Source organism: Entelurus aequoreus, linkage group LG08, assembly GCF_033978785.1.
Source record: "Entelurus aequoreus isolate RoL-2023_Sb linkage group LG08, RoL_Eaeq_v1.1, whole genome shotgun sequence".
Taxonomy (NCBI): Eukaryota; Metazoa; Chordata; class Actinopteri; order Syngnathiformes; family Syngnathidae; genus Entelurus; species Entelurus aequoreus.
Window position 1 is genome coordinate 32,845,593 of NC_084738.1, and position 19,020 is coordinate 32,864,612.

The 19,020-nt window shown below is 38.6% G+C and overlaps 1 protein-coding gene across 7 annotated transcripts in view; it reads right to left on the minus strand.

Annotated features, from left to right (window-relative positions):
* The window catches only part of itgb4 (integrin, beta 4), a 76,409-nt gene that overhangs the window by 24,670 nt on the left and 32,719 nt on the right, over positions 1-19,020 (minus strand). For all 7 annotated transcript variants that reach the window (XM_062056297.1, XM_062056296.1, XM_062056298.1 and 4 more), the window contains exons 11-26: positions 18,547-18,714; positions 18,391-18,467; positions 18,089-18,297; positions 13,629-13,732; positions 12,241-12,336; positions 11,791-11,923; positions 11,575-11,700; positions 9,151-9,269; positions 8,835-8,868; positions 8,557-8,751; positions 2,229-2,332; positions 2,096-2,154; positions 1,989-2,012; positions 1,712-1,860; positions 1,213-1,392; positions 36-184 (exon numbers count right to left, since the gene is read on the minus strand). In XM_062056297.1, the coding sequence (XP_061912281.1) occupies positions 36-184; positions 1,213-1,392; positions 1,712-1,860; positions 1,989-2,012; positions 2,096-2,154; positions 2,229-2,332; positions 8,557-8,751; positions 8,835-8,868; positions 9,151-9,269; positions 11,575-11,700; positions 11,791-11,923; positions 12,241-12,336; positions 13,629-13,732; positions 18,089-18,297; positions 18,391-18,467; positions 18,547-18,714 (1,926 nt within the window). The remainder of the gene's footprint in view (positions 1-35; positions 185-1,212; positions 1,393-1,711; positions 1,861-1,988; positions 2,013-2,095; positions 2,155-2,228; positions 2,333-8,556; positions 8,752-8,834; positions 8,869-9,150; positions 9,270-11,574; positions 11,701-11,790; positions 11,924-12,240; positions 12,337-13,628; positions 13,733-18,088; positions 18,298-18,390; positions 18,468-18,546; positions 18,715-19,020) is intronic.

Below are 19,020 nucleotides of genomic sequence, written 5' to 3' on the forward strand. Positions count from 1 at the left end.
GAGGGACAAAGCCGAAATTAGCAAAGAGGAGTCACCTTTTTATCCTTAGCTGTGTTATCTCGACTACGGTAGGAGACTTGCGTGCGTCCGTCCTCTATGATCTCCCTACTAATAGGGATGTTGGCCATACCATCTTGTCTGCTGTAGGTATATGCCGGCTGGAGGAAGGAGAACACACTGGTGGCTTTGGAGAGGACATAAAATAAATCAGTTAGTGCAATCAATTACGGCTGCAACAATCAATTCATTTGATTAGAAAATACATTTTGATTTATATTCTGATGCTTCAATTAATCGTTAATGAGCGAAACTAATAAAAATAGATAAAATCCAGACCTCACAGAGTGCCTGGAACTTTAAGTCAAAGACATAGTCTGTTTTGTGTGTATGTGTGTGTGTGTGTGTGTGTGTGTGTGTGTGTGTGTGTGTGTGTGTGTGTGTGTGTGTGTGTGTGTGTGTGTGTGTGTGTGTGTGTGTGTGTGTGTGTGTGTGTGTGTGTGTGTGTGTGGACCGTGATGTGTGGCTGCGAATAGCGGATATTTGTATTATTCTTTACAAGTTTTTAAGAATGCAGTGCACACATGTTAAACATGCAATTTCAACGATGCTGGTGTACGTTTGTTAGAAACAATAATGAAGGTTTTGCCAAGCAGAAAAGTCTTTGTTTATTTCCAACGACGCATTGAGGCTATAAAAGGTATTTTATCTGATTACTCGATCAATAGGAAAAACTAATCAATAGATTACTTGATTACTAAAAAAAATCAATAGCTGCTGCCCTACAATTGATTATTCTTTAAATTGTTTTGATTAATGCACTCATTAAAAATGAAATTTCATGTTAATGAAGGGGAAAAAAATAAAGGGTTGGGCAATAAAAATTGTTTATTTCAAAATACGTATTGAGGTTATAAAAAGGTGTTTTATCCGATTACTCGATTGATCAGACAGACTAATCAAAAAATTACTTAATTACTAAAATATTCAATAGCTGCAGCCTTACAATCAATACACTGTATAATTTAACGACACGCTTTCTATTATTTTTATTAGTGATGTACGATACCACTGATTTTCTTTCCAAAGTATCGATATCTTGATATGAGGATCAATATTGAAGCATAAAGATTTAGCGGTATCGATATTTCAGTATCGATCCGCACATCACTATTTTTTAATGTGTCACTTGTCTGGTTTCAGCTGCTTTCTCACCACGCTCTTTGATGATGGTGATGTTCACCAAGCGTTTCCCAATTTTGGCAATGCCCAGTGGTACGTCCGTCGCCTCAACCAGCAGCTGCTTCTTGTCATCGTCCTCCTCCTTCACAAAGAGTGGCACATAAACATCCACTGACTCCACACCTTCTTGGAACTCGATAGCTCCTGCAGCCTCTGTGAAGACAAAGTAACCACAAACACAAATCATTGACAACGTAAAACTACTATTGGCCCTAATCCTTTCTGTCCACTTATTCCCTGACTGTGTAAACAATATTACAATTTATAAATGTTACAATATCAACACCACACACCAATATGGACAACAAAACAAAAAACACCCTGTCTGCATTATAATGTTTTGTAATTGATCCAAAGCACGCAGGCTGTTTTACCAAATTACACAATTATTATTAAAGTAGGTGCTGTTACTGTAGGCTACAATCATAATGTGGCTATAAATAAAGTATGTTAAAGAAATCTAAATACAAACCTCTGTCTGTGGCTACTGTGTAGTAGCCAGGCAACACTTTGAGGTCCTGGAAGCGTCCAGACTGGACATTTTTTTCAGTGAGCCTGACAATATCAGGGTAGCTGCTGCGAGGAGCAGACAGGATGGTGTCCATGATGGTGTAGTCTTGCCTGTTGGACACCGGCGGGTCATGAGTTTGAGTTAGTGGTCCAGACCACAAAAATGTCATATATACAAAGCATCACATGTACAGTTTCTCATGCCACTTCATAAGGATCTGTATTAAAACGAACATTACCTTTTCCCAGCATTTCTCAGTGTTCTGTAATGAAAGTATATACAGGTGGTTTGTTATAGACACATGGCTTCATGAATGTGCATGTGCTTAGCAGTAATGCCTCTTACCTAAATGAGGTCTTCTGGATTTTCTGGGCCCCAGGAATTTGCTTGTAGACCTCATTAAGCTGAATTAAAACCAAACGTAGACCTCAGTGAGACTGTCATATGACAGAATGGGGAAAAAAATATGCGATCTCACGTTGTCTACTACTTCTTTACGAAGTTGTTCAGCATCTCTGGAGTCAGGACGAGACAAGTTTTCCGAAAACCTCCTGTTAAGCCGCAGGGAGACTGGATGCTGAACTGTGACGGAGAAAAGCATGATTAGAATCTCTTGATTTGACTTTTAAATGGTAAATGGGTTATACTTGCATAGCGCTTTTATACCTTTAAGGTACTGATTATCGGTCCTGCTAGACACCAACATCTATTTAATAATACCACCTTAACATTTGACAACCAAACAATTAAACAAGGAGACTCGGTAAAGAATCTGGGTATTATCTTCGACCCAACTCTCTCGTTTGAGTCACACATTAAGAGTGTTACTAAAACGGCCTTCTTTCATCTCCGTAATATCGCTAAAATTCGTTCCATCTTGTCCACTAGCGACGCTGAGATCATTATTCATGCGTTCGTTACGTCTCGTCTCGATTACTGTAACGTTTTATTTTCGGGCCTCCCTATGTCTAGCATTAAAAGATTACAGTTGGTACAAAATGCGGCTGCTAGACTTTTGACAAAAACAAGAAAGTTTGATCATATTACGCCTATACTGGCTCACTTGCACTGGCTTCCTGTGCACTTAAGATGCGACTTTAAGGTTTTACTACTTACGTATAAAATATTACCCGGTTTAGCTCCAGCCTATCTCGCCGATTGTATTGTACCATATGTCCCGACAAGAAATCTGCGTTCAAAGAACTCCGGCTTATTAGTGATTCCCAGAGCCAAAAAAAAGTCTGCGGGCTATAGAGCGTTTTCTATTCGGGCTCCAGTACTCTGGAATGCCCTCCCGGTAACAGTTAGAGATGCTACCTCAGTAGAAGCATTTAAGTCCCATCTTAAAACTCATTTGTATAATCTAGCCTTTAAATAGACCCCCCCTTTTTTTAGACCAGTTGATCTGCCGTTTCTTTTCTTCTCTCCTCTTCTCCCCTGTCCCTTGCGAGGGGGAGTTGCATAGGTCCGGTGGCCATGGATGAAGTGCTGGCTGTCCAGAGCCGGGACCCCGGGTGGACCACTAGCCTGTGCATCGGTTGGGGACATCTCTGCGCTGCTGACCCGTCTCCGCTCGGGATGGTTTCCTGTTGGCCCCGCTGTGGACTGGACTCCCGCTGATGTGTTGGATCCACTGTGGACTGGACTTTCACAATGTTATGTCAGACCCACTCGACATCCGTTGCTTTCGGTCTCCCCTAGAGGGGGGGAGTTACCCACATATGCGGTCCTCTCCAAGGTTTCTCATAGTCACTCACCGACGTCCCACTGGGGTGAGTTTTTCCTTGCCCGTATGTGGGCTCTGTACCGAGGATGTCGTTGTGGCTTGTACAGCCCTTTGAGACACTTGTGATTTAGGGCTATATAAATAAACATTGATTGATTGACATTGATTGATACTCAAAGCGCTTTGACACTATTTCCACATTCACCCATTCACACACACATTCACACACTGATGGCGGGAGCTGCTATGCAAGGCGCTAATTACGACCCATCAGGAGCAAGGGTGAAGTGTCTTGCTCAAGGACACAGCGGACGTGACTAGGTTGGTAGAAGCCAGGTAATCGAACCAGGAACCCTCAGGTTGCTGGCATGGCCACTCTCCCAACTGCGCCATGCCGTCCTCAAACCGTCCTTGAAGGGGATTGCACTATTTTTTGGGATGTTGCCATTCAATCACAATCCTTATGTGATACAAGAACACAAATGTCTTTCTTCTTTCTGTGTGTTCTAAATAGTACAAAAAACTGCTCGCACGAGGCGGCTAACAATGCAGGTAACAGGAAGTAATCTATTCCGCCTATAAAACCCTCTTTAAAAATATCCGAAAACCGCCACCAACGCTCAATGTACAAACGTACATGCCGTGACCTGCATATTAACTAAGCTATCGTGACATTGTTACTGTAAGAGCTAACAGCGAGGAACTACTTTTCTGGCATAGTAGCACTGCGGCACTACCGGCCACTGGTGAGAGTTAAGCTAGTTTGGAAAAGTTCATGCAAAATTATAAATTTTGCCTTGCACCTGTATAGAACAAAGTTGTGGCTATAGCCACAACTTTACACAGGCATACACATGCAGATAATTTGGGTAACATTACAAATGCACACTTTTACAACTACAATTTCGAACCTACTAAATCCGTGGACACCAGCTTTAACTTAGACCCAAAGACATCACCCCAAACACAAAGCAAAATGATAATTCATTCCCTGAGTGGACGTTGTCGATTAAACCTACAGCAAGGGATGGGTACTGAACTTAGTACTTTTATAGGCACCGACTGAATTCCGTCGGTACTCCCTGGTATCATTTAACGTAAAATCAAATGGTGCCATATTTCGATGCCTTTGTTGCACGTCACGATACGTCCGGTTGCAGACTTGTCATCTCCGGTTGCAGACTAAACACCGGCTCAAGGAAACAATCCCTCAAGCAGCACTCAGGGCGGAGTCAGCCAAACTCCCTCTCAGTAATGTTGCAATTTTCAACACCAACAAAGCAAGTATGATGGTAGAAACACTCAACGTACAGTAAGGCTCCACTCCTCCAAAAATGTGCTAGCTTGATGCAAATTTACATTGGATTTGCCATTAACAGGCTACTATTAGCATTAGCAATTTTACATGGGGATTTCAACACCTCCAAATTTGGCAATGAAAACTACAACCAAGGTGAATGTTACAATCAAATAGCTGGTGTGTAACAAGCACAATACTTACAGTATAAACACTTTGTAGGACGCAACATAACACATTAAGCTTAATGGAAAAAGCCACTTCCTATTTAGACAACATACCATAGATCGCCTACTGCCATCTAATGTTTTGGAAGTGTAACTGCACTGCAAATGAGACTCAAATGTAATATGAAAAAAATATAAAACTACTGGAACGGACAATTATCATTATTAGCTAATTTTTACATTTTACAATTAAAAAGCACAAGTATCGATTCCTAGGTACCCAATTGTTACCAAATCGGTTAAAATGTGAATGCTACTGCTAAATGCTAACGCTACGTCAATGACTTAGTGTTTCACTATAGCTGGATATTGAGGCCTCAAAAAGAGAAGGTTTTGCATCGTCATTTGTTCCAAAGTAGTTGTTGTTGCCGCTCATCAAAGTTTGGCAGCAAACACAGAAAGTGCTCAATATGTTGTTGTTGACAGAAGTAGTGTTTGTTGCTATACACTCTGTGAAATCAAATAAGTTACGGTAAGGTTTAAAATGACTAAAATACTGTAAATATTACATGTTATCATATATTTCTGATGTGCCTGTTACCACATTATATACATACTTACAGCATACTGTATATAACACGTTGCAGGTTTTTCAGAGGAGTTTATAGGCAGACTTGGTCAATCACCCTTACCTGCACTATTAGTAGTTTTAGTTTTTCCACAATTTAGAACGCACAGACAAGAGAAATACATAGTGTTGTTGTCTCACATAAGGATAGTGGATGATGGGTAAAATTCCCCAAAAGGTGCAGATTATCTATTATTCCATTAAAAGAGCCCTATTATGCAAAAATACACTATTGTTACCTATTAGTACCTGCTTATGTGCATTAGGGATGTGCATAAGTCCCGAAAATTTGAAATCCAACCGTGGAGGCATTGCAGAGATATTTCTAAAACAATCTTGCCTTCCTACTAACTTCCTCTAAACAGTCCATTTAGAATTTTTTTATGACTTGTGACGTTTTCTGACCTGTGACATCAGCAGATTACCCACAGATGGTAGAAATTTACCCAAACATCCATGTTTGAGTCAGCCCTTTTTCATTTATGCAACCACAACATCATGTCCAAGATGAAACCAAATGAAGGAAAACGCTCTGTTGTTTACCAGCACAAGTCAATAAACAAACTTTCAGCCTTATCTGAAGTAAAAAGTGCCTTACCTTTAATCTAATGATTTGTGGCAATGTGCCTACAACTGTAAAAAAAAGTCACTTCGAGTGTGTGCAAAGAAGAAACCTGCTTCATCCACAAACCTTTACAAAAAGATGGATTTTCCAAAAAAAACCTACTTTTTTGGGCTCAGTGACTACTATTCATGGCAATGGAGGAGACAATGAAACAGTACGTTAAAAATGTGTGAATGATACTCAAATGATTTGTTGTGTAGGTATATTATCCTTTTACTGTAAGACAATAGCGTCACCTTCCTCCGGAAAAATAAAGAATGATTTTCTTAAAAACTACTTTTAATTGGATTAGTACCTTGCCCGTATGTGGGCTCTGTACCGAGGATGTCGTTGTGGCTTGTACAGCCCTTTGAGACACTTGTGATTTAGGGCTATATAAATAAACATTGATTGATTGATTGATATTATGTTTGGCAAAGGACCAGTTAGTAATATACTCCGTTATTACGCTACCAATGTAGCTCGTAGCATAGCTAACTGCATAGTTTGAGGCTTGAGCCTCTATCTAAATAAACTTGCTCCCCTTCCCTTGATAGATTTTATTAATTAAAAAAATAGCAGTCAAGTAAACACCAGAGCAGTTACCAGAGGGGACTGCAACGTACAAAGGCGCAGGACTAAATATGGCCAAATGGTGGAGTCTATCAGAGGCATACATTCATGGAACAGGCTGCCAGCCCATGTCAGAAACTGTGACACCTATTTAACATTTAAAACTGCACTGAAACAGTGGTTGAAAACTAATCAGACATGCATGCACAATTAGATTATTCACTTGTTTTTTTTTTGTCCATGGTCTATGCTTATGGTATGCTTGTAATATGTAATGTCTTGTGATTTATGTATTCTTTTGTATCATGACTTGTTGAATGTTTACTGTATTAACCTGCCTTAGGACAACGGATGAAAATTAGCTATTGTGCTAACTCCGGCATATTTACATTTTTGCTCTATGTTGATGAATATGCATTGTCCTAATTCAAATAAATAGATAAATACATAATTAGTTTATAAGTGGTTAATGCAGTAGTGCAGTAAAAGTATTAACATGATATTGTCACATCGCGGTGAGGGATTTCTTGTCTGGGTTTTTTTTGTCTAGTGAATTTCATGTTTTAGTTAGAAAAGTAACTCTCCTCTCGTTTCAGGCCACTTGCCCTTCCTCTTGTCATCAGTCTGACGTCATCCCTGATCCCTGATTGTTTCCACCTGTTCCCCATAACCCCCATGGGTCTTATAAGCCCACACCTCCCTTTGTTCTGTGCCAGAATTTCTCATTGTCTCGTGCATCTCCAGCTTCATGCCAAAGCATTGTTTTGTTTTGTTCTGAGTTATCCAGATCCTGAATTTCCAAGTTGGTATTTTGAGTTTTCCTTTTCTCCTCTTAAGCAGAGTGAATTTTTGTTTGCAAAGTTTTCAAGTCGAAGTGGTGAGTTCAGTTTACTTTTACAGTCTCTTCTTTTCCTCATTTTTGAGTGACCTTCTGTTAATTATTTCTCTAGACCAGAAACAGAGTAGAAGCTTTATAGCCCATTCTTTTTCCCTCCTTTTGGAGCATCTTTTGTTGTTTGAATTTCATAGTTATATTCCTCGCTAGTAAAGTTAGAGATTTATATTTTTGTTTCTTCCTTTCGGAGTGAGTTGCGGTTTGTTCACTTTTTGTGAAACCTTTTCACCCAGTTGTTAAAGTTTATAGCCGTTGTTGTATTGCCCTGACTCAGGAGGTGAAAAGGAAACATTTCAAAATAAAAGCCTGTCGGATTGTTCTCCTCTCTGCATCTGAGTCCTATTTTTGACCAAGTCCTGACAGATATAGAATAGAAAAGCCTTTTTATTGTCAATATACACATGTATACGTCCAAGATTTAGCATTGTAAAGATTAAGATTCGGTAGAGGTTAACTTTAACCAAGGTATCGTACCAGTATGGCAGCCAGGCTTTCCTCCTCCTGCGCTCGCATCGTCTCCTCCTTGAGCCGACAACAAAAGCAGTGAGCTGCTGGTCTCGCTATATCATCTGGGATTTTGTGTTGTGGTGAAAGTCAAGTAAAAACTAGATGGCTGGTGGCGATCACCGGTGTTTATATCTCATATGGTCTTTGCAAAACAAAAAAAGCAGCCTGAGGGGGCGTGGTAAAGTGCGCTTCATTTGTATCTAACAACTTCGCCTCTCAAAACGAACCGTTTTTGAAGGCAGCCAAAAAGGGGCTGAAAGATAGGTTTTCACCACAAAATCAATGCAAATGTTGGACCAAAGAACCATCATTACATGTTATGTAGACTAAATTCAAGTGTTTAAAAATAGGAAAAAAAATCCCAATACGACACCTTTAAGATTTGCTTTTAAAACATATAGGCACTTACTAATTTCTTTGGGGTTGGGCTTGACGAGAACCTGAGGGTGGTTGGGACTTCGGTGGACATTATCGGTAACCTTCCAGCGAACCACATCAGTGCCTTTGAGAGGGCCCGTCCTCACCATGGGCGTTTCCAGTTCGTCAGAAGTGAGTAGCGATTGGCGGCGAAGATACTCATCCTCCTTGAATCCGACCATACGACCTGGGGAGGAGACCGAGATGTATCATTGATAACCTCACTGAGCCAAATGGGGAAATGTTTGAAGTCATTCCTTTGCAACATACCTTTATTACAGCATGGTAGCAGGGCAAGACAGTTCTTTGGAGAGACAATATGAAATAATTGTTAGTACAACTTACAAACACAATCATTGTCGTAGAATTCAGCTACTCAGTGATCCCCACTTGCATCATATTTTTTTTAAATATATGAAAAAAAACCTGTCTCAAGTGATTTTAGTATGACATTTATTCATCGGCTACCATATAAGGCAAACTTGTTTGAACACTGAGGGTGCGCTTTAAAGATTTAGGAGTAACGAAGGGGTCTAAAATAACCCGTGATCGATTCATCTATCACAGCCTTTAAGCTTTTCCATACCTGGCAGCAGCTTTTACAGCAGGCGCAATATTTCCAGCAGCAGAGCAGCAAAAGTGCCAGCAGTAACAAAAGGAACAGGAGGAGAGGGAGCAGCCAAAGGAGGCTGGCAGCGGGACAATCTAAAGACAAAGTAGAAAGGTCAGTAACACAACAATTACACACATACTGAGGCTTAAAAAAAATTGGCATCTATAATTAGATTTTATTATCAGTGCATAATGCTAAAAAAGCTGTTTTTTATGAAGTAAAGCTCACTTTATATCAGCTGAATCTATTAATAATTACACTGTAGTTTTTTGGTGTCTCGAGTGTCTTGAGTAGGTAATAAAAATACCCATTTCTTTCGGGAAGCTCTTGTTTGTTAATTTAAAGCAGGAATTCGTAACTTTTTTTTTTACCTCAGGGCCCACTCAAATATTAACACTGAATTTGATTTTTCACGTATTCAATAATTATATCTAACACTTACATTAACAGGATAAACCTTATCAAGTGATACGAAAGCATGCTTTCATCACAAAGATTATTATTAAGGCTTAGGTCAGGCTGATTACAAAATAAATAGTAATGAAATAAAATGCAAAACAAGGAACTCATGAAAACTGATGGCCTTTTTTCCAGACATAATTATGCAGCGCTAAAATGAATACATTCTAACTAAATTAATGATAAATAATAATAATTTACATGTTTCCTAACTAAACTGTCAATAAAATGTAAGTGCAAATAAAAATACAGCTTCACCACTTTCGATATAATTTTTGCGCGTAAGAAACTTCACTATGACTTTAGCTCCAGACTTCTGTTTGTTTGATATTGTCATTACTGCCACAAGTGGTGTAAAAGTGTATTACAACTGACTACCTCCACGGCCCATATGGACCACAGCTGAGAAACAGCTATTTTTTAGCAGCCCTCTAGGTGGTGTAAGGGGCGCTCGTGGCCCAACAATGGGTTCAGAAACACCTAGAACTAAAGCGCTTCAAAAGGTTGACTAATATTATCAGTGCAAAAATCCATCCATCTATTCATGTTCTACCGCTTATTCCCTTATATTTTTTAATATTGTTATTTTTATATTGTTAGTGAGGAAGGTAATGCAAAATGTACATTGACTCCTACATACAATTACTATAATGTCCTGTGCAACATTTTTTTCCGTTTGGATTTATTTAATTTTCAAAGCCAATACAATATAGATTTTGTGTTGTAGGTGGGTTAGAGTGAACAAAACAAGCGCTCCTTTTATACTACTCCTGTTGTAAACTTCCCCTTAAGCTCACTGTAAACAAAAATGCTATTGATCGTTTGGGACTTCTTCACTGTTTCAGAGGAAAATATTTTGCGCCCTATTTGCACTAAATGTTCTGCAAACATGCCGGGAATGTTATACGCCACCTGAAATTCCAGCATTGCTACAACAGTGTTTTCAAAGCCTACAGAGAGGCCTGCTGCTAAATAAGGGACCCCAAGCTAGCTGCAAAAATATATGCACATTTTAAATCTACTTTTAAAAACAATAGATATAGATTAATAATAATAAAGTATTTTTAGAATGTGCAGCGGACTAAACTTTGAACACCCCTGGATTAGTTTGTTTGATTAATCGAGTAACTTGATAAAACACAAAAGAGATATCATAACGTCAATGCGTAAATTTAGGGAGATTATTCGAAATAAACAACAATTTTTCAGCTTGCCATCACCATCATTCTTTTTTTTCCAATAAATGCACATCAACATTGAAATGACACTTTTAACAAGTGTGCATTAAAAACGCACACATAAATAAATACGTCTAAACTGAGAGCAGCCTCAGTTATCTGTAACTGTTTTACTTGATGCCCATCCTGTCATTTTTATGTGTAATGTGAATGTCATTTTATGTGTAACTTTGCTGCGTCTTGGCCAGGACTTCCTTGAAAAAGAGGTTTTTAATCTCAATGGGATGTTTTCCTGGTTAAACAAAGGTTAAAAAATGTTTTATTAAAAAAACGCACAGTTTAAGGGACCACCACTCTCATGTGTGTTCTATTGCAGCGGCCATGCGGAAACTACGTATTTAAGTTCCTAAGCGGTCTGAGTTTGATCACTTTTTATTAGTTACACTCTAGTGATTAATCAAAACATCAGAATATCAAATTAAACTTTTTTCCAAACAAATTAACCGATCACTTGTTGCAGACCTAGGGAGTGTCCATTTTTGTACAAACATTTTTCACTTTTAAAAATGCAGTAACACAATAAAGCCTACTGATTTGTCATATGCAGGAATTCAGTGATTTTTTCCCCACCACTGGAAATGGCTTTTAAAAAAAGCAACAAGCATCGTACATTTCACAATTAACAAAAAAAGCTTCAATAAATAAATAAAAATAACAACTGAAGTCGCTGTTGTGAGAGCACAAAGAATATTGAGATCACCTTTCTTCTTGAGAACCTGGACCTCCAAGTCTTTATCTGTCGGAATTTTGGGGTTTTCAACAGTGTAGTGGTACGTGCAGTCGTCATCCTCGTCGCGGAAACTACACTTTTCGAGCACCCGTTCCCCTGAAAAAACACACATATCGCTGGGTTTATGATGGCATTGCATACTTTAAAAAAAAAAAAGAACTATAAATGTATTTAAATTTCTAGCACCTTCTTTCAGTTCATCTACCATGACGACTCTGAAAGGACACTTGTCACACTCCTCTTTGTCCTTCTTCTCTCCTGTCTTCCAAGCTTGACACTGGACACAAGTTCGTGTGGCCTCACACACTCCTAGCTGGGCCTGCAGGGTACAACACACACACAAACACATGATTAGTCACTTGTTATTTTATTATCTTTAGGATGATTATGCTGTCACAAATGTTATTAATAATATACATTGAACATCCTGAGAGATTTTTCTGTTAATTTATGTTCAATGACGATAAGTGAACAAAAAAGGCACAATAGTCTGTCTTACTAGATACACACAGTTACACTGAAAAGAATAAAGCCATATTGACTTCTTTCACATGCAGTTATGATAGGCTCCAGCACCCCCCGCGACCCCGAAAGGGACAAGCGGTAGAAAATGGATGGATGGATGGATTTACACACCTGGAAATTTGGCTCACACGTGGAAGTCATTTCAAGACCAGAAGTTATACATTGGCAGCGGCCACATAAACATTTACCGCGTCCATTGCACACGCCCTGAAATAAGTAACAACAGTAAGATGTAATGGAAGGTGAAACAATGCATGAAATCAAATAGACCAGGGGTGTCCACACTTTTTCCACTGAGGACCGCACCCTGAAAAATTAAAGCATGCGGGGGTCATTTTGATATTTTTCATGATCAAAACCAAAACAATGTATTGATTGTTTTTAACCTTTATGGTGCCCCTCAAGTTTGGTCTTGGGGACACAAAAGTGTTTCAGTTATAACAAATTTTAAAAATCATATATTAATATCGTTACATATTTTTTTATTCAACGCTTACAGTAAATGTATTGATCAACTTCAGGTCTATTTCTGTCGATATAAAGTAAAAAAAATAAAAATGTTTGCTCTTTTGTCAAAAAAATTTTTTTTTCATGGCAAAAACACAAAATACGCAATATTTTCCCCCCATAAATATTTCAAAGTGGAATATTTGATTCATAACGACATTGATTTTAGTACATTATTTTTTCGTCAGCAATGACAGTTTTTAAGCAAATTTATTACATTCTTAGGGACCCAAAAGGTCCCCACTCATAAAAGTGTTAAGTCACTTAAGTCAGTAGAGAAACTTCAACTCTATCCGTCGATTACGAGTTTTTATTATTTTTCATAGGTTTTGTTGTTGGTTAGTTTTTATACGGCAAATATACAAGATATGCAATATTTTCCTCTAAATATATTTCAAAGTGGAATATTTGATGTGAATCATTTGGAGCCTTGAATAGGTCAATAATTCATAACAACATTGATTTATCATTTTTTGAGCAATCCCAAAAGAAAAAGAAAGAAAGAAAAAAAACTTTGTGGTATTAGAGTGAACATTGAGTTGAGTTGAGTTTGAGTTTATTTCGAAGATGCATGCATACAACATGATACATCACAATTTCCAGATTCTCTAATCAACATGTCCGAAAAAGGAGTAGGAAGAAGCAGAGCTTATTTAACCCTACCCCTTTTCCTTTACATAGCAGTTGCTAAAACTTTTGTTCAATTCCTGTTCATTAACATAACATTAAAAATAAATAAATAATAATTAGTGAAGTAAGTTATATTTCATATGGTGAGATAAGCAAGATTATCTAGAATTGTAACATTGTAACTTTTTCCCGTTACATTTAACCTATTTGCTCTTTTATTCCACTTTTTTAGTTTTTTTAAGTACTATTTTTAGAATGTGCCGCGGGCCATTAAAAAATTAGCTGCAGGCCGCACTTTGGACACCCCTGAAATAGACATTAAAAAAAAGAAGAAAAAAAAGAAATACTTTTTCTATACTGACCCCCTTACTGTCCAGGCAAGTCTGGTTGCTCCTGGGACATTCACAGGCGTTTCCCTCCCAGCCATCAGAACATACACAGCGCCCCATAATGCAGGAACCCCGGTCTGATTGAATTGGAGAAGGAATCATTAAAACTGTGATGTGTGGTCCAGAAAATGTTCTTGCAAAGTTTAAGGTCATCTCAGACTGGCTGACGTCGACATAGTCTGTTGTCGACAAAAACAAAACTCAAAACTAACCGTTGCTTGCACATTTACTTGTAACTGTGGACATAAACATAAGAATGGGTGAAAATTAATCTTTTTTTCTTTTGTTTTCATAGGATATTGTAGCGATGGGAGTATTGCTTGTGGTTTCTGAGCAGCAATTCAGGTGATGTTTGCTTGCTATCTGAGTGGTGTAGAAAGAGAATATAGCCAACAAAACAAGACGCGCCATTATTGCTACCAATGACGTGTGCGGCTGTACAACCATACAATTGCAGTCGTTCTGACTTTAGCTTTGCTGATGAAATCAACCAAAATAATATGTCTATATATAGTTCTAAACATACTCCAGCTCATAAACTTACAATAAAACATGCTTTTATTTCGTCAAAGTATAATTTTGCGTCCGTATTTGATGTACTGTGCTGCTACATTCATGCAGCGACCAACAGCACCCGACGGAGCAAAAACTTAAACAATATACACAGAATGACCATAATAATAACTTACTACCCTCTTTTTGCCAAAATCTTGATGAGCTTTGGTCCAACAATCACAGAGAAATGTTGACTTTTATGCATACTTGCCAACTCTCCGGTTTTACCGGGAGACTCCCGGAATTCAGTGCCTCTCCTGATAACCTCCCGGAATAAATTTTCTCCCGATAAACTCCCGGAATTCAGCCGGAGCTGGAGGCCATGCCCCCCTCCAGCTCCCCTGAGTGGGGACAGCGGCGACAGTCTGTTTTCACGTCCGCTTTCCCACGATATAAACAGCGTGCCTGCCCAATCACGTTATAACTGTAGAATGATCGAGGGCGAGTTCTTGGTTTCTTATGTGGGTTTATTGTTAGGCAGTTTCATTAACGTCCTCCCATCGCGGTAACAACACACAACAACAGCAGTCACGTTTTCGTCTACCGTAAAGCAGTTCGTCTGCCGTAAACAGCAATGTTGTGACACTCTTAAACAGGACAATACTGCCATCTACTGGATAGCCTCCGGGACACTGAAATTCAAGTATTTATTTTATTTATATGTATAATAAAATAAATATATATATATATATATATATATATATATATATAGCTAGAATTCACTGAAAGTCAAGTATTTCATACATACATACATACATACATACATATATATATATATATATATATATATATATATATATATATATATATATATATATATATATATATATATATATATATATATATATATATATATATATATATATATATATATGTATATGAAATACTCGAGTTGGTGAATTCTAGCTGTAAATATACTCCTCCCCTCTTAACCACGCCCCCAACCACGCCCCCCGCCCCCAACCACACCACCACCCCGCCCCCGCCATGCCCCACCCCACCCCCCGGAATCGGAGGTCTCAAGGTTGGCAAGTATGCTTTTATGTAAAGTATGTCAACTGTGGTGGCTTAATTCCAATGTAATGTTTGTAATCACTGTGCTTTGCCTGGGCTCTTAGACTTAGACACACTTTATTGATCCACTATCATCTATTATTTCACGCAAAATGTGGTTTCTTTTATTCTTTCAATGTCTCCTCCCGTGTATTCGTATTTGTGTTTGACTTTTTCTTCTGCTGTTACCGAATAGCATCATTTTAGTTTTACTGAGATTCAAGGATAGTCTGTTTTTGTCAAACCATCTTTTTAATTTGTTAATTTCTTCTGTTATTATTTGTATTTGCTTCTGTGTGTTCTGTAATGAACAATACACAGACGTGTGCTGTGTTTACCTGGCCCATGTGGGCCCATGTGGCTATCATGGTTGTTGGGAAGGCGATGTAAAAGCTTGCCACAATTCTCGCATTTTTACATGTTGAAAAACTATCGAGGAAGCGCCGCAGACACATAGTATCAGCTTAAAGTTGTAGCAGTCATGGTGCCCTGTGGTCACGTGAGCACCTTTTGACCGATCATTGAGGAGATCGCCTGAAACCAAGCTGGCTATACTCTCTTTATGCACCACTCTGCTTGCTATAATGTCAGAGTGGAAGAGTTTGAAGTGTGGAGTGTGTCTTGCTGTAAAATATACAGCGCTGTTTTGTAGAGTGGACGCCAATAAAAAGATGATTTGTGCTGCCACATTGTCATTCTGCAGACATTGCACCATTTTATATCGTATCAAACAGAGCTGCTGCAGTATTTTTATTGTATGTCTTTACTAAAATGACAATAAGGCTATTATAAATGCGCTAATCAGGTTAAATTTGGGCATTGAGCAGAATTTTATTTGAAGCACCCCGATCTCCATTACAAAACCTTTTCACACTGTCTTATTTACGTGAAACAATTGTTAAAGTTTTCAATCAAACTTGAATTTAATTTGATGCATGTTTTGTACTAAAACAAATTCAAGTCTTCAATAATAAAAACTTCCAGTGCAAAATAAAAATTTTGACATCATCAAAACCAAAATAAATTAGGGCAGTTACAAATACAGTGTTAATTAATGTGATTAATCATAAAAATGATCAGAATTAATCATGTATATTATATTATATACATGCGCTTACTCATGCAAAACCCCCACGGATCGTGAAACCCTACACACAGCTGGTGTTCGGCGTACAGGGCAGGTCGGCCCTGGCGCAAATCTTTCCACAGGTCACTAACAATCTAAAGAACATTGATTGGGTATAGAATCCACATTGATACTCCCATGCTTTTATTTTGAAGTCTCAAATTTTATGTCGAAAAAAGCATGTATTTTAATTTCAGCGTGGCTTTTTTAGTAATGCCAATAACACGGTGCACCTGTTGGCTGGTTCTGCTGTTATTAGGCAAAAAACTAGCAACTATGGGCCTGATGTAATAAGACCCAAATACCTCATGCTAAACAGCGTGTGCAATCTATAAACTAGCGTGTACTATTAGTGGGTGTGTTGCGTATGATCGACCAAGACTGTGTGTGCGCAATTGTAAAGGTAAAACCGCCTTATTGAAATTAAGCTTTTTCATGTACAATACGAGGCATCACCACGGAGACACTCTTATTTACTGCAAATTCATGTTATTATGCTCCTACCTGTGGCGTTTTGCTATGTTTTCAAACAAACAAGAGACATTTACCACTTTTTATGGGCATTTTAGAAGCAATCCTGCAGTGCATCTACATTGACTTCGTTTTTTTTAACCACTGAAGGTGCATGGGAGGGAGACTACAATACTGTGCTAAAAAAGCATATTTCAGGAAACTTTTATCATATAGGATATATGTCAGTAATATACATTCTATGTGAAAAAATAAATGTCATTAAAAAACATTAAATACCAAAACACATCAATTATGATTGTTTTAGTCAGCCCCTTAAGTCATTTAGCAGTTATGAAATTATGAAAGCATGTTGCTAAATAGACCATGTGTCTAACATTTTTTATTCATGACGTCCAAATATGATGAATCGTACACGTAGGACGGAGGATTCTCTGTTCGTGTGTCATTTCAGCACGAGAGCTCCTCTCTCACAGCCGTGTGTGGAACTGTCAGTTTGCGCGTCCTTTTCAAACGTTTCAAAATAGTGCTCCCAAAACGGTGATGAGATTTGATAAATCCCATTGCGTGTGCTGTATAATATATTTGCATTTTCTCCTCCCAGTATTGTGGCCGTTTTGAATGTCAGCATATATTCTGCATTAAGACAGAGACGCAAAATTGTACGCCTTATTCTACTCACAGAACAATCCCTTTTGCACACGTTTGTAGATCAACTTTGCGTGTGCTATCAAGTTTGCACATGTTTAATACATCCATCCATCCATCCATTTACTACCGCTTGTCCCTTTTGGGGTCGCGGCGGTGCTGGAGCCTATCTCAGCTGCATTTGGGCGGAAGGCGGGGTACACCCTGGACAAGTCGCCACCTCATCACAGGGCCAACACAGATAGACAGACAACATTCACACTCACATTCACACATTAGGGCCAATTTAGTGTTGCCAATCAAACTATCCCCAAGTGCATGTCTTTGGAGGTGGGAGGAAGCCGGAGTACCCGGAGGGAACCCACGCAGTCACGGGGAGAACATGCAAACTCCACACAGAAAGATCCCGAGCCCGGGATTGAACTCAGGACTACTCAGGACCTTCATATTGTGAGGCACATGTACTAATCCTGTGTTTAATACACTCAAGCCTTTAGTAAATCAGGCCCTATGTCTTAAAAACATCTAGAAGATCATAACAATTATGATTTCAATTAAGTCTAGGCAAAGAAAGACGTACCATTGCAGAGAAAGCCACCAAATCTCTGACACTGGGTTCTGTCATACTGGCAGTAGGGCCCTTCAAACTGGTCAGGGTTGTAACACACGCAGGTTCCACACTCCAGGCAATCCCCACGGCCGGAACAAGGTTCCGTCGAATCTGGACCGATACACTGATTGGTGTCAAGAGCTGAAGCACTTGCTGAGCAGTTACAGAATGTACTCAGCCTGTCGTAAAGAACAAAACAAAAATAATTTAGAAATTATTGCAGTTCCCGTAAAAATCTTTACCATTCGTAAGCACTTAAAAGTGAATCTCACCAGCCGTCAAAGCACTGACACTTCCCACACACAAGGTTACCGTTGCCATGGCATCTGGGTGCCTTGGGGATGGCAGACTAGAGGACAAAGAAACCAGATACATTGGGATGAAGTTTCACTTTCTGAACCATAGAAATATCTATTATTTTCTTTTACCTTCTCACAGTCACATGTTGGACACAGCACACTAGCTTTAACATTCACGGCAGAGTTGAAGGTTGTAGGTTTGACTCTCATGATGCCCTCTTTTTCGTCGCGATCCATGTTGCAGACTGGAGAGTCGTCGATCAGTCGCTGGGCTTTGAGGAGCATTTTGAATTTGCCCTAGAAAACATAAATCAACAAAATATAGTGTGGAGATTTAAATAAACTAATGATAAAAATACAATAGACATGTATTAAATACAGTGAGACCTCAAATTAAGAGTGTTTTGAGATAAGAGCTGTCACTCGGCTAATTGTTATGCTTTAAGTTGCAGGCAAACATTTTAGTTCATTATTTTTTATTTGCATCCCACTATTTGCATTGTACTTGCATTCCTTCACACCATGAACACTACATGTACTTCTATATGATGATATTTTTGTCATTTATTATTATAATTGATTTACTTTTCGTCTTATTTTGTG